Genomic DNA, 16,120 nt, shown 5'->3' on the forward strand with positions numbered 1-16,120 from the left:
TTAAAATGCAAACCCCAGAATGGCCCATGTAATCAATTATTAATGCTTCCGCCTGCCCTCGCTGATGTCGCCTGTTGGGTTTAAACTCTCTGATCACTCCACTTGTCAGGTGAAGTTTGGTTTCTGGTCTACCTAGACAGCGAATACTTGGACTTTTCCAAGGGTCTCATTATCAGCACCTGCTAATGAGTTGCCGAGCTCTCCAAATCTCAACCAAAGGCAGGTGGCTAGACCCCAGGCTCGAGTGCAGAACTGGGAAGAGGAAGCCAAGAGAGGAGTATTCTGCCCCGGTGAACCCCAGAGTGACCTGGTGTCTTGGTTGGTTGGTTTAATTTCTCACTGTTCCATTAGCAGTTCCGAGGGAGCTTTATCTTACCAGTAAAGCTGACTTCAGGGCTTGAGATGCCCCATGGTAAGACTGGGCTGCCTGTGATCAGAAATGATGGTAAATTGTCTAAGAAAAATTAGGTTTGGGTTTAAGCTGGGGGTGGTGGCGCACACTTTTAATCCCAGCACACAAGAGACAGAGGCATGTGGATCCCTGAGTTTGAAGCCAGCCTGGTCTACTTAGTCTACCCAGGACAGCCAGGGCTACACAGAGCAAACTCATTTTGAAAAACCGAAACAAACAAAAAAGTTAGGTTTTAAAAAGGTCGAGAGAGTTGGGCGTGGTGGCGCACACTTTTAATCCCAGCACTCGGGAGGCAGAGGCAGGTAGATTTCTGAGTTGGAGGCCAGCCTGGTCTACAGAGTGAGTTCCAGGACAGCCAGGGCTACACAGAGAAACCCTGTCTCGAAAAAACAAAAAAAAAAAAACCCAGCAGTTAAGAGCACTTGCTTTACAATATGGGGACTCCGGTTCGGATTCTGGCACCCCCATAACAAACTGAGTATCCCACAAATGTCTGTACCTTTCTCTCTGGGGATCCAATGCCCTCTTCTGGCCTTGGCATGAACATGGTCACAGACATCCACCCTGCACAGGTAGAATAAATCTTGTGATGCTTAAGCTAGAATTGTCAACTCGGCCCAGCCCACTGTGGGCAGCACTATTCTCATGTTGTGTGAAACTAAAGAAATCCAACTGAGCGCAAGCAAGCCAGAGCAGGCAAACAGGTTCTCTCTGCTCTTGACTGTGAATGTAATGTGACTGGCTGTGTGAGGTTCCTGCCTTGACTTCCCTTCAGTGCTGAGCTGTAGCCTGGAATTGTAAGCTCTACTAACTATCTAATTAACTAATCTAACTAATTAACTAATCTAACTGTAAGCTCTACTAACTACTAACTACAAGCTGCATTTTTTCATTGTAGTTTATGATTTAGCGACAGACATGAAACTAGAAGAAATCTTTAATATATATATTTTTTATAAAGGTAGAGAGAGCCGCCTCTGTGCTTGCAGATGCAGCCAGCTCACCAGCCTTTCCCACACACCTTGGTGGTAGTCAGAATGAGGATCCTCTTTTATCCCAAGTCCAGCATGTGGACCTCAGCAGGGAGTTCTAAGGGAGCCCCAAGGCTCTTCCAGGGCACAAATGGTTTGAGTCTGGGTACCCCAGCCCTTGGCTGAGATTGGGACTACAGACTGAATGGAAGCTGAGCCGTGACAGGAGGGTTGGGGAATTCTACTTCCTGGAGTTCCATCTGCTTCTTCCAACCTCACCTGTCCTTCCTGGGACAATTCCTTCTGTCTCTTCCCTGGTTGACTGGCTGCTGTGCTGTGCTGGAGGGAGCTTCTGCACTGGCCCTATCTGCTGTTGATATGAATGTCCTGCCTGGGTGAGAGTGCCTCTCAGGTGAAGTGGAAACTTAAGGGTTCTTTGGAGAATCAGATGTGTTGGATGGAGATCAGCAGTTTAGTTTATAGTTTAGCAGGCAGTAGCAGCTCAGTCCACTCGTAAACACCTCACAGATGCACCAGCAGTCCAGTTCAGTAGAGTCTGGTTAGCAGCAGTGGTGACACGACCTAGCAGAGACAGCCAGACCTCAGCCTTTAGCCGAGACAGCAGGAGGGACCCAGAGGGACACCAGGAGACGTTCTAAACTGTGCCTCTCTCAGGAAAGCAAAGATCAGTGAAGACACGAGACCCACAAGTGTTGCACAGCTAGCTGTACCAGCAAGCTGAGCTCTGTCTCCGTCACTCTGTGGAGTCCTATTTATATCCTCCAAACATCAGGTGTCCTCCATATGTCTTGCCTCAGCACATTTATCCAATCAGCCCAAGTCCACAGAGTCCAGACAAATGTAGCTTAACTATGCAATGTAAGGTGGACCAATACCCGTGTGTTGTTAATAAAGATTCCTTCATCACATGCCCTTTCACATGCTTGCTTTAGCAGAACATCCTTTCACCTGTGTCCATTTCAGCTAAACACTCCTTCACGAGTTTGCCCCAGCAAAACACCATCCAACCAACTTTCCAAAGAAAGTTTCCACTTTATTCAGTGTACTTGGGGGGGTATTTATTTTCATTATTTGTGTATGAGTGTTTTGCCTGCATGTATGAGTTTACCATATACATGCAGTACCCACAGAAGTGCACATAGTTGTGAACCACCATGTGGGTCTTGGAAACTGAGCCCAGGTCCTCTCCAATAGCAGCCAGTGCTTTTAGTGTCTGTGCTCTTGCTTCACACCCCCACTATGGGGGGAAACCTTTTGAGGCAATGGCCTAAGCTTCTGTAACCTCGGCCTGAAGTAAGAAGCTGGACCGTGAGGCTGCTTCTGCCTTCTCTTCCTGTCTTAGAACCGCTGTGCTGTTTCAGCTCCGAATTTCAGCATCAAATGCCCTGAAGTAGCTTGCTCCAGTCTCTGCATCTCCATTCTGGGCTGGCCTCAGGGTAATTGATGCCTGCTGGGCAGCCACCTCCTCCCTGTGTGACAGTCTGCTTGTGGCCACCTACTACACATTTCCAGGGCTGGCTGTGACTTTGCAAAGACCCTCTGCTCCAGGCCTGTTTTGGGGACAGGCCAGCCTTCCACCTCATGGGGATAGGTGTCACTTTCCAGCTTGGATGATCTTCAGGTCCCATAACCATGGCTTTAGCGGCTTAATTATATTCTAGTTCTCCATCTTACTCTCAGACCTGGTGAGCATTTTTGGGACATCTGTGTCTGGTTAGGGACACTCACAGACTTTCATCCCCAGAAAAACAGGGATAAGAGGGGGTGGCAGAGGAGGAGCAGGGAGCCACCTTGCTGTTGCAACTTCTGGGGTGTCTCAGATAAGACATGCGATATCAGCTTGAGCCACACCCCTCTGGAGTTTAATGGGGTCCCAAGACATCCAACATGCATTTCCCCCTCTCTGCTGGGCAGCAGTAAGAGTAGCTTGCCTCCTAGGCACCAGAGCTCAGAACATGACTCTCCTGCTTCCAGGCAGTGGAGCAGACTTGGGCACATGTGACACTGGCCAGTGACTGACATGGAGGCAGAAGTCATTGGGCCTGTGAGCGTGCACAGGCGGGAGGGAAGGAGCCCCACACTCGGGCTAGCAGCCCCTTTGCCTCGAGAAAAGCATTTAGTACAAAGTGAGCGTTTATGGTGGCCCTGGGCAATATTAGCACGGGCGGTGGAGGATATAATGGAGCAGTTCGCCTCTTATCAAACGCTTGTCCAGGAAAGCCTTGTATTAGAGTTCTGATACCTGAGGGGTTCCTTGTGAATTTTAAATCATGTTCCTAGTTAAGCCTCAAAAGGCTTCATGGATGGAAAGGTTCTTTGATTTTCTTTGAAGTGGTTGGAGGAATTTGATTACTCTTGGCAGTCAAGCCGCCTTTTATGACACTGTTTATAAATAATTACTCATGAGCTAGGCTGGAGTTTCAAGGTGTTAGATTTTAAGAAACCAAAATTAGTCACATAAGTGGGTACGAGGAGTTGGGAGGGGAGAAGCGCTACGATGCTCCTCTTTAGAGTGGTTCCTCGGGCGTGTACAATTTGGGTGCCACTTACAGGAGCCCGGAAGAGAGAGGAAGAGCTTCCCCCGGGAGCCCCAGCCCAGGGCCTGTACTAAGATAAACACACAGCCAGATGTTATGCCCTGGTTACACCCTCGATGTGAAATGAGTCTCCCTTCTTCCTCAGCACCATGAGCCCTGATGGATTTGGCTGGTGGCATTCCAAAGACTGCGCTAAGGCCTGTGCTCGGAGCAGCGGGTGCCCAGTAGGCTCACGCAGCAGCCCTCCATCCTCCTGGCTTTGTCTGAGCAGGCATTCTCTCTACAGTCTTAGCAACTTTCCCGAGTTCTAGAAGGAGACCTCTCTTTCTGCCTTTGGTTCCTTCCCCTGCTGCTCTCCAAACCCTAGACTGAACTTTGGCTTCAACCTTACCTTCACCTTTCACTGGACCAAGTGTCCACAAACCCACCTCATTTCCACACTTGGGCTGCAGATGTGTCTTTCCTACCTGCTGTGGTGTCTCTCACTAAGGTGGAGGCCCTGGGAGGCCTTGTCCTGGCCTGTGACTAAAGAGTAGGAATGGGCCCCTTGCTTCCAGACCTGAGCCCTGCCCTGACATCTCAGATGCTGGGAAATGTCCCCAGTTCCTGTGACAATCTATGCCAGGTGCTGCCCCTATTTGGCAGAGGCTCTGTGAGGCCTGGTTCCTGGATGGCAGTGGCTGGTGGCAGCCCCAGGGACCACAGAGCATCAAAGACAAAGGCTGTGGTGTCAGTGCCTAGAACAGTTGTGTTCTTTCCCCAAACCATTTTGAAGCCTTGCTTGAGGTGTCCTTCCTGGGAGGTCACCCTGGCATGGCTCCTAGCTGTGTGGGATTCTTTGAGCCTCTTCCCTTTCACTACAGCATGTCTTGACGTGGCTACCTGAGGAGTCTTAGCAGATCCATACAATGCTGACAAGCAAAGGGAACCCTTAGTAGGTGGCAGCAATGGTGACTCTCAGTGGTTACATCCAGAGCTTGGGACAGTCCAGATGGCCAGTGCAGGTGCTGCTGTGTTTGTGACAGTTTTGACCACTGACATGTGGATGAGACTTTGTTCCTGTCCCCAGGGACTGGCCACTTGCTGAGGACAGCCGTGCCTCTTTCTTTCTTTCTTTCTTTCTTTCTTTCTTTCTTTCTTTCTTTCTTTCTTTCTTTCTTTCTTTCTTTCTTTCTTTCTTTTCTTTTTTTCTTTTTTTTTGTTTATTTTGTTTTGTTTGAGACAGGGTTTCTCTGTATAGCCCTGGCTGTCCTGGAACTCACTTTGTAGACCAGGCTGGCCTTGAACTCAGAAGTCCGCCTATCTCTGCCTCCCGAGTGCTGGGATTAAAGGCGTGGGCCACCACCGCCTGGCACCGTGCCTGTTTCTTAGGCCCTGCAATGGAGCTTACGCAGCTGAAGGAAAGCTGCTGCAGTAGCTTGACCAAGCCCTTCACAGTGTGACCAGGATGTCATCTCAAGTAGGAAGAAGCAATGAGACTCTGGTATCTCCTGGGTGCAGAAGACAAGGACATTCTTGTCAGGGACATGACAAGTGAAAAGTATGTTTGGATCATCTGAGAAAACCAGGGCTGCCTTAGGCCTCTCAGCAAAAAGTAGGGGATCATTTGGGACTCTAGAGGGATTCTTTGAGCCCCAGGGCTTTTAGGAAAAGCAGGACCTATCCCAGCCTTTTGGAAGCAATGCTCCTGAGGGGTCCAACGGAACCAAAAGTATCAGGGTAGTTGGGCCAGCAGAGTACTGTGGTGCCCAAGTTATTTGACTCACTGTGCCTAGCCTGCCCACTATGTAGAGACATGTGGAACCTCTGTCATGTTCTCTGGTCCTGTGCCACTGTGAGACTTTCAAAGGTGGGGTCAGGGATGGTGGTGGGAGGGGAGGGCAGGGGAAGGAGTCATCTTACACTCTCTCCCACCTTTTCCTTGGAAGTGAGAAGATACTGGGAATTTGGGCAGAGATCTATTTAAATGTAAGCAGTCTAGAAGGGTGTCCATGTGCTTGGCCACTAAACTACTGGTCTAAAGGATTCTCTCTGGATCCACCTCTGTGTCTGTCCCCAGAGTACACAGTCATCCATGCCTCTCCACCACACGGAGTCCTTCCAGCCCCATGCGCACAGGAGAGCCTCAAGAGCATTGGAATAGACGGTGTTCATGTGCCCTAAGGCTAAGGGGAGTCACTCTGGACAAGTAGGATGGCGGTGACATCAGACACTTCCTTGGCAGTCACATCTGGGCTTATGGTCCACTTGATCTTGCTTGTGCTCACGCCCTGGCCCTTTTCACTGTGGTACAGTTCTCTTGGCAGCAACTACTCCATGGTTTCTGAGATGACCCGCTAGGGCTTCTGCAGAAACCAACACTGTCTCAGAGCCAGGACTTACAGCCACAAAGAAGCTGCCAGGGTTTTTAAAAATTTGCATAGAAATGCCTGCATTCCAAACAAAGACTTGCCCACCTTGGGTTTTATAAATCTGGCCTAGACACCACAGGTTTCTTTCCATTATTTTCTTCTGTAAAATGATGGGGTGGGAGGATACAATTTGCTAAATAAGAAGGCATAAATATATATATATATAAAGCATCAAAGGTCGATTTACATAAAATACAACTTTATTTGAAAGAATGTCCCCAAGACAAAGTCCCTGCTTAAAATGCTTTATGGTATTTGAAAATCCCAATTGTTTTTGATATTCATTAGTTTGGCAAACAAGTTACTGTGTCTGTGTCCCAGCGGAGATAGAAAAATAACCTACCTTGGTGATCGCTTACCTCTCTAAACACGGAGGATGCGTTTGGGGCTCGAGCATCTCCCAGCCTCAGTGTTATGAATGGCCATGTCACTGGCAGAGATGAAATCTGGGGAGGGAAGAAAGAAATAGACCCAGAGCAGCACGGGCGTGGGAGGCCACTTTGTCATGCCCAGAGCTGACATTCAAATCTTTTTCTTCCACAGTGCCGAAGGTTGTGATATTAGGTCCGCCCGCCTCAGGGAAAACCACCATCGTAAGTGCATTATATTAAATGTCGTTGTAGAACGTGTCGTTCATGCTCCAGTGAACAGGAGGCTGTGCACCGGCGACTTGTCCGCGTGCCTGCCCTTTTCCTCCTGCCCGCTTTCTCGTTACAGATGGCAGCACATGTTTATAGTTAGGGTTTTAGTTAGGTGTCTTAGTTAGGGATTCATTGCTGTGAAGAGAGACGCCAGGACCACAGCAACTCTTCTGTTTTTGTTTTTGTTTTGTTTTTCTTTTTGTTTTTGTTTGTTTTTCGAGACAGGGTTTCTCTGTATAGCCCTGGCTGTCCTGGAACTCACTCTGTAGACCAGGCTGGCCTCGAACTCAGAAATCCACCTGCCTCTGACTCCCAAGTGCTGGGATTAAAGGCGTGCGCCCCCAAGCCCCCACAGCAACTCTTCTAAGGAAAACATATAACTAGGGCTGGCTTACAGGTCAGAAGTTTAGTCCATTACCACCATGGTGCATAGCAGTGTGCAGGCAGCCATGACGCTGGAGAGGTAGCTGAGAGAGAGAGAGATCAGCAGGCAGCAGGGAGAGAGAGTGGAGCCATGGAGCCTGAGCCTCAAAGCCTACCCTCCAGTGACACCCTTACTTCAACAGGGTCACACCTCCTAATAGTGCAGCTCCCTGTGAGCCTGTGGGGGGTATTTTCATTCAAACCACCACGGATGAGAACTCCTGGGCCTTCCCTCAGCTGTAGCGGTAAAATGCATTTCTCTGTCAAGCAGCCTGCATCCCTTAGAGGCTTGGGTTATGGAGTCTTAGTGCTGACTGACCTCAGGCTGTCCCCAAGCTCAGAGCATTCCTCCCCCAGCCTCTCAGTAGCTCTGATTACAGGCCTGTACCACTGTGTCCAACTGCAGGCCCAGGTTTTCTTTTTCTAATTTTTATTACATTCTGTTTATTTCACATGTGTTTATGTGTATACATGCATGTTGGTGGTTGGGGGACCATACATGGGCTATTGTTTACATACTGAGGTCAGAATTAACTGCTAGGATTTGATGTTCTCTCTATTATATGAGTGTCTGGGATGAAACTCGTCATCAGGATTAGCATCAGGCACCCCAGCCCACCAAGCCAGCCCCTAGTTGTAGTTTTTAAATGCCACGGATGGATTAGATTATGATAATCAGAGCTGGGACTCTTTTACCTTCTAAACTCATGTCACTGAGGGGTTGGGCTGTCCCTTGCTGAGCTAGCACTTCACCTCAGAGGGAACAGGAGTTGGTGGTTCTTGCATGAATGCCCAGCACATGCTGCACTATGAGGTCAGCACAGCTGTCGGCATCTGTCTGTGTGTTAGTTTGTCCTGTGTCTCCGTTTGTAGCTTTTCTGTTTAGTCTCCTCCCCCTAGACCGCCCTGGCCAGGAAGGACTGCACTTAGATACCTGCTGGGCTCTCACTGAGCTGAGTTCTCAGCAGGAATGGGGCACCCTGGACTGAGCATCTCCTTTAGGTAAAGGGCTCCTCTCTGATCACTGGGAGGGAGTTGCTGGACAGAGCAGGTGTGGAACACAGAGGCCAGCCTCCATCTCTCCCTTGTGGTCCACAGAGCTCAGAAAGACAGCCACTTGGCCCATGGGTGGACGGCCACCCAGAGCCAAAATGGTGGGCAAGACAGGCAGACAGTGCAGATGAAAGAGAGGCTGGGGAGCACCTTTTATGTCCACCTCCTGGGGCCTCTCCAGTTACCCACAAATGACTCCATTTTCTGGGACCAGCCTCCTCTTCTTTATCCAAGTTCTTGTACATGCCAGGCAAGTCTTCCACTGCTAAGCTAAGGTCCCTTCTCCAGCTCCTCAGCCATCTTTTTTCTAGTAGAATGTGGAAGGATTTGGCAGATTAAATTTTACTGTGGTTTGTTTTGTTTGTTTTTAGAGAGGGTCCCTTTATTTGATCAGGCTGACCTCCACATTTCTCCTGCCTCAGCTTTCTGAATGCTACAGTACAGCCATGTACGACCATCCCCAGCTTTGAGTGTGTGTGTGTGTATGTGTGTGCGCGTGAGCACACGCAAGTAGACCAGAAGACAATCCTTGAGCATTGTAATACCATCTCCCTCCTTTGAGACAGGGTCTCTCGCTGACCCCGGAACTCATTACTAGGTTAGACTGCCCGGCCAGGGATCCTGCCTCCACCTTCACAGCATTGGCATTGCAAGTGCCACCAAACCAGGAGTTGTGACATGGGTTTTGGGGGTTCCATTCAAGTCTCTCTCCTTGTGAGGAGAACACTTTATGGACTGAGCTATGTCCCCAGCCACCAGAGTTGTAGACCTGAGGAGTGTGTTGTGACCACTCTCATTCCTGCCTCATCCCCTCTTTCAGGCCATGTGGCTCTGCAAACATCTAAACAGCAACCTCATCACCAAGGAGAGCTTGCTAGAAAGGGAGTTTTCCCGGCTGTCTCTGGAAGCCAAGAATTACTACCAGGTTTACAAGGTAAGGCTGGCCCTGGACCAAGGGGCAAGGACAGGGGACAAGGCAGCAGTGGCTTTACATCTCCACTTCCTGCGTGCTTGGCTAGCTTCCATTTTCTTTTTTACATTTATTTTTATAAGATTTCTCTTATCTCTGCGTGTGTGTGTGTGTGTGTGTGTGTGTGTGCGCGCGCGCACGTGTATACATGATGGTGCACATGCATGTGTATGGAGGGCCAGAGGTTGATAGGTTGATAGTGAATTATTTTCTTGATCATTCTCCAACATGTGTTTGGTTTTTGGTTTTGGTTTTGTTTGAGTCAGATCTCTCACTGAACCTGCAGCCCACCTATTAGACCGGGCCGTTCAGTTAGGGGTCCAGGTCTCTGCCTATTTTACATCCTTGTCTTGTGTTTCAGGACACTGTTCAGTCAAAGAGAACTGCAAAGACTTTTTTCCCCCCAAAATTCCCTTTGGAGCAAGGAGTGAGGATGTGTCTTTTGGCATTCTCTGAGGTTCAGGTTCCCTCCTCCTCCTGTGGGACCCTCGGGGTTTGTTGATAGTGAAGTGTCCCCTCAGCCCCACCACCTCAGAGCCTATAGGCAGAGCCCATTCATTTGTCTAGTGCCCTGGCCACAGTCAAGGCCTCTTGGCCCTTCTAGTGCTTAGCCTCCGAACCACAGGAGCCAGATCCATCAGTCCCCAGCCTCAGCCAGCAGTGTGCTCACTCATGAGACAGAAACACAAGCCTGCCTGATCTTCCAACCGAACCATGAACTTGAGTCACCATCCATGACAAAGGATGCCTTTTTGCCAAAACTGAAAACTAAAGTGAACGCAGCAGATGGGAGCAGCGGTCAGACCCGATGGTCAATGCCCTGACCCCACCACTTGCTGAGCCACACGCACAGGCTGCAAGGGCTGTGAGCTGAGGGCAAGGCTGTGGTACTGCCGGGCATGGAAGAGCCTGGGATCAAAGTTCCAGAACACCCCAAGGGGCAAGACTGCCCCCCCAAAACACTGAGGACACGTGGCACAGCTTTTGGTTTATGCTGAACTTTATACTATAAAATATAACAAAGACACGCAGGAGTCATGAGAACCCTGTGGGCCAGGCCCTAGCTTCAGCTGCTCCTGGGTCGGGCCCCAGAGCTTCTAGGATTGAATTCTCAACAGGAAGTATGCAACCCAGGCGAACTCCCTCCCCTAGGGCTCCCAGCTTCACTGGGAAACCATCTGTGGTTTGCCGCTTTCATTTAGAGCCAGTCTTCAGGAGCAGGAGCAGGAGCAGGAGCAGGCCATAACATGGGAATAGAGATGAGAGCCCAGCGCAGCACAACCCAATATAACTCCCCTCTGTCGCTGCAGTTGATTGTGTCCCAGTTGCTGTGTCCCCTGCTGGGCAGGGGAGGGGGCACAATCACATGTTGCATTGGTCCAGAGCTTAGAAGGCTGGGCTCAAGGAGGCCTTCCTCACGCTGGGCTTTTCCAAATGCAGTTCCCTACACGGTTTACCAAGTATTTTCCCCACGCCCCTGTATCCTGACGGCTGTGGAGCTGAGCATGACCTTCATCTAGGATGTTCTGACCTCCGAGTGCTAGAACAGTAGGCACAGGCCGTCAGGCTCCGCTTTGTCTCTACAGATCTCACATCTGGGGGATACAGCCTGCCCGCTGCTGGCTTCTGAGCTAGCTTGGTAGCCTCCCCCTAGAACCCAGGGCCCAGCACTTCCCGTCTGTCCCTGGGTATCAATGGCTGAAATCTGCCCCTCTCATTCCATTCCCTCCTTCGTCTTGTCCCCTGTCCCCAACCATTGCCTCTTCCTCCAAAATCTAGAAGTGCTTCCTACCATTCCTTAACCTCCTGCTAACTTGCCGCTGCTGAGCTTTGCAAAAGAGTCTGGAAAATATGTTCTTTCAAAAAACAAAACAAAACAAAACAACAGCAAAGACCCTTTTACTTTTAAATTATACTCACACATGTGTGCACTTGCATGTGCTCAGGCATCAAGGCACGTGTGGCGGTCAGAGAACAGTTATTGGAAGTGTACACTCTCTTTCCACCCAAGAACTGAGCTCTGGGCATCAGGGTTGGCAGCACGTGCCTTTACCAACTCAGCTGCCTCTCTGGACCTGAGAAAGGTTCGTAACCATTCTGACAGAGCTGCTGTCTGTGTGGAAAGCAGACCAGGGGCTCTCAGTTCCTCCCTTTCTGCAGTACTACTGGAGTCTATACTGTGCACTAAAGTGCCCACCTAGGTGACCCAGGGACATTAGGGTCACTGAGAATGGAGCTTGCTGGTGACCATTTTGAGTTTGTACCAATTCTGTGTGAAATAAGGTCCAATTCTTGAAGATAAGTAGTCCTGGAGGCAGAACCAGGCCCATCCCATACACCTGGTACCCCCAGGCAGCCAATAAGCATGCCCCTCCAGAAGGCATACTGGAGTGTCAAGCCAGCCGCCCCACCACTGGGCCCCAGAAGCAGCTACAAGCAACACTGGATGCTGCCAGAGAGAAAAGGAAACGGGGAGCTGGCTGAAGTAGATGTAGTCAGAGCTGTCCCTAAGAGGCCAAGGAAGCAGACTGCCCAAGGTGAGGCTAGGCACTCACACCTGTGCTGGGAGGGGCCACCCTGGGCTCTCTTCTTGTCTATGCCTCTCCCCCCTAAGGCCAGGCCTGGGGGCTGGAGGGTGGGGATGCACCCTCGGGTTCTGGAAAGAGGCAACCTGACTCCTGCATAGACAGTTTGGCAGGGCCTCAAGAAGCAGCCCAGAAGCCCTTGTGATATGACACATCAAAGCTGCCATCCAGACAGCACAGTGGCAGGGAACAGCGGCAGGGGGCACTTGGGATGGGCGCTGCTCAAAGCCACTACCAAGCCCCACGCTGGGAAGGCTTCCCGAGGAGGCATGTACCCCACCCTGGCCTGCTGCCTTTCAGCCTCCTACTTTGACTGCTTGCATTCCCTGCGTTTGAGCAGGTGCCTCCTGCATTCCTATACCTATGTGAATACTGCTTCGGTGGATGGCAGGAGGGAAGGAGGGGGACACTGGGAACTGCTCTGGCTGGGAAGAGCCTGGAAGAGACTGAGAAGAGAAGGTACTACCTACCCAGTGCTACCTACCCACTCCTGCTACATTGCCAATATAGGGAGCTCCGTTGGATACCTGGGAGGAAGTGGGCATCAGCAAAAGGGCTGATAGCCAGTGGCTCCCCACCTGGCGGACCCTTTGACTCTGAGGTCACCTTAGGCCAGAGGTTCTTGTGAGGCCCCACTCTAGGAGAAATGACATCACTTGGAGACATGTTAGAGAAGCAGATTCTCAAGTTCAGAACTTCCTGGCTGGGTTCCTGGAAAACCAGTGGCAGGGCTGAATGTGGCGCAGTCGACTTGCCTAGCGTGCATCAGGCCCTCAGTAAGCCGAGAAGGGTGACACTTGCCTGTAATCTCAGCACATGGAAAATAGAGGCAGAAGGATCAGTTGTTCAAGGTCATCCTTGGCTACATAGGAGTTGGAAGGGAGCTTGGGCAACATAAAACCTTGTCTCAAAAGAGCAGAGGCAAACAGTGGCACATACCTTTAGTCCCAGCACTCAAGAGAGAAGACCTCAGAGTTTGCCAGCCTGGTCTACAGAGCAAGTTCCAGGGCAACCAGGTATACACAGAAAAACTCTATCTTAAACCAAAACCAAACCAAACCAAACAAACCAAAAATGCAGAGGCTGTGGGAGGAGCCCTGGGCAGCTGAATAAGTAGGTAAAGAGCTTGCTGTGCAAGCATGAAGACCTGAGTTCAGGCCTCAGCACCCATGTAGAAAAGTCAGGCATGTGGCACTCTTACTTGTAATCCCAGCACCGGAGAAGACAGAGACACAAAGGGTCCCAGGGCTTGCTAGCCCGCCAGCCTAACCTACCCAGAATGTTCTAGGCCAGTGAGAGACTCCATCTCAAAAAGCAGAGTAGGTGGCACCTGACATGGAGGTGCCCACTGTGGTGGTTAGGACTCTGGGACTCAGACGTGTCGCCGATTCATAAGAGCCAGGCTTCCAGAAACATGACCTTGACAGTATTTTGATGCCTGGGCAGGGTGGACATTCCCACCCAGCTCTCTGGGGTGAGAACTTGCCCATTATTGTGGTGTAAACATTACCATGAAAGCAAGCTTTTGGTCAGCATGGTGAAGTCACTGAGTGTGCAGTTAGAGAGAGGTACACATACACTTCTGAGCCTTAGCCAATAGCTCCTACTCCTATCTTGTGTGGGGTCCAAAGGCCAAAGACCCAGTTCTTTTCCTTGAGAAACGCCACCACTACTGGGGATGACAGACACACCCTTGAACAGCTTGTGGAATGGAAACTTGAGTATCCTGCACTCCTGGGCATCCGCAGTGTGAAGTGTACTTAGGAGGCAGAGGGACTTGGAGGAATGGGGAAGCCTGCTGCTTAGAGGTAGGCATGGCATTGGGTGGTAAAAAAGACAGAGGATGTGGAAGGGCTGATGTGGGCACACCATTGACAGGGAGAATGCTTAAGGGCCCACGTCTGCCCGTCTGAGCTCCAGGCTGGGGCCGGGGCTCTCACACCACGTGCCTTTCTTTCAGAAGATTCCCAATTCGATTCTTGTCGGTCTTGTCCAGGAGCGTCTGAATGAAGACGACTGCCTCAGAAAGGTAAGGCTGTCTGGCCCTGCGTGGCACAATGCTGCCCAGCTGGGGTGCTTCCAGGCTAAGAGGGGAGGGGTGTGTCCATCTTCAAGGGTGGCTATCAGAGGCTACAGAGAAGGTAAAGCTCTGAACTAGAAGCTCCACAAAGGTCAGTCTGTGGTCATGGGTTTCAGGGTAACTGTGGGAGTTGACAAGTATGTTGGGGTGCCTATAGGGACAACTAACCCAATCTGAAGCCAACGTGTGTGGGTACCAGCTAGCAACACTGAAGTGACCAAGGTCTTTAGCTTTTATTTGTTTTTAAGATTTATTTATTTTTAGTTTATGTGTCAAGAGTGTTTCCCCTTCATTTTGTATGTATGTGTGTGCACTGTGTGTGTGGAATGCTTATGGATGCCAGAAGAGGGCATCGGGTCCCCTGGAATTGGAGTCACAGACAGTTGTTGAGTTGGATGCTGGAAATTAACTTCTGGTCCTTTGGAAGAGCAGCCAGGGCTTTTACCCATGGAGCCATGGCTCCAGCCCCAGCTTTTATCCTTTAAACCATTCCTGCACAGTTTCAGAAAATCCGGTCCAGTGTTTGGGAGCTGGCCACAAGTAAGCAGAGTCACATTAAAAGAAATCAGAGGAAACTTGGGACAGAAGCGTGTGTTGGATGACATTTGTGCAGGTAGCTCCTGCCCCACAAGGCAGGGGGCAAGGGTTTCATGCTAAGGAACACAGAGCTGGGTCACCGTGTGCCTGGCCTTTCCAGTGTGAGCTGAGAAGCAAGGCCAGGGCCAGGAGCATGCAGCACATGTGATGACTATCTAGTGACCCTGTTCTCTGGGGTGCGGCAAGCACATTGGGATGACTTGGTGGCAGCGTGGCAGTTACAACCAAGGTGCCATACTCACATCAAGCTGACCTCACACAGCACATTCTTTCTCCTCTCCTTCTGGTGCTCTAGTAGCGTGCGTGTTGTCTTCTAGGACCCCAGGGCTCTGGTCCGTTTATTTTCTGTTTTTCAGATGGGATAACTTACAGCGAGCTTTGTCAGTTCCTTAATTCTTCCTGTCCCATCTTCCTCCCACCGCTGAGGTTTTTATTTGGGTTATAGTTTTCCTCGGTCCCTAAGGTCTAGATGGTTTTTTCCTCGGTCCCTAAGGTCTCGATGGTTCTTTCTGCCTCCTGTTTCATTGCCAAGACACTGTATCTTTCCGTATTTTCTAGATTGGCTTAGAAAAAAAAAATTTAGCTGCCTGGCGGTGGTGGCGCACACATTTAATCCCTGGGAGGCAGAGGGAGAAGGATAGGATCTAAGTTCAAGGCCAGCCTGATCTATAGAGTGATTTCCAGGACAGCCAAAGCTATACAGAGAAACCATGTCTTGAAAAACAAAAACAAAAACAAAAACAAAAACAAAAACAAAACAACAAAATGTAGCTGCTGCAGAGTGTTTGTTTTGTGAATGATTTCGGTCTCTGAGCCACACCCTTGCTGATAATGGTTTTTCCCTCCACATAAGTCAGTATTGGCCTTGATCTCCGTGGGCTGAGTGGGTTTTATCCTGGATGCTTTTCACATCATGAGACTCTGGGTCCTGTCCTCTGGGGAATGTTGACTTTTTGTCTTGGAAGGTAATGGACTCATTTGGGTTCTGTCTAACGTAGTCTCAGGCTGCTCTGGGATTTGGTTTTGACGAGGACCTGGCTTTGTGAGGACTGTAGGGTCATGCCATCCCTTGCTGCCTCTGTACCACCCAGGAGCCTTGGGTGAGATAGAAGCCTTCATTTCTCAGCACATTTCCTTGGGATACAGTGTTGGGGAAGACACTGTGGCAGGGTGGTGAGGCAATCAGCCACGTTGTGTTTATAGACAGGAAGCAGAGATGGCTGTTTGTGCTCACTCAGAATTCAGCCCATGGAATGACACCACTCGTGTTCAGGGTGGGTTTTCTCTGCTCAGTTAAGCCTTTAGAAATGCTCTCCTGGACACCCCGGGATGGGATTCCACAGTGGTTCTGAATCCAGTGAGGCTGGCAATGCAGGCTAAGCATCATTCCTCCCTCCCTCCCTCCCTCCCTCCCTCCCT

At 50.2% G+C, this 16,120-nt stretch overlaps 1 protein-coding gene across 3 annotated transcripts in view; it reads left to right on the plus strand.

The window, feature by feature from the left end:
- The window catches only part of Ak8 (adenylate kinase 8), a 115,619-nt gene that overhangs the window by 3,004 nt on the left and 96,495 nt on the right, over window positions 1-16,120 (plus strand). For 2 of the 3 annotated variants that reach the window (XM_021155506.2, XM_021155504.2), the window contains exons 3-5: window positions 6,896-6,945; window positions 9,290-9,403; window positions 13,985-14,053. In XM_021155506.2, coding sequence (XP_021011165.1) covers window positions 6,896-6,945; window positions 9,290-9,403; window positions 13,985-14,053 — 233 coding nt within the window. Of the gene's footprint in view, window positions 1-6,895; window positions 6,946-8,369; window positions 8,419-9,289; window positions 9,404-13,984; window positions 14,054-16,120 lie in introns of those variants that run through there. The other variant, XM_021155507.1, reaches the window with a different exon arrangement.

Source organism: Mus caroli, chromosome 2 (genome assembly GCF_900094665.2).
Source record: "Mus caroli chromosome 2, CAROLI_EIJ_v1.1, whole genome shotgun sequence".
Lineage (NCBI taxonomy): Eukaryota > Metazoa > Chordata > Mammalia > Rodentia > Muridae > Mus > Mus caroli.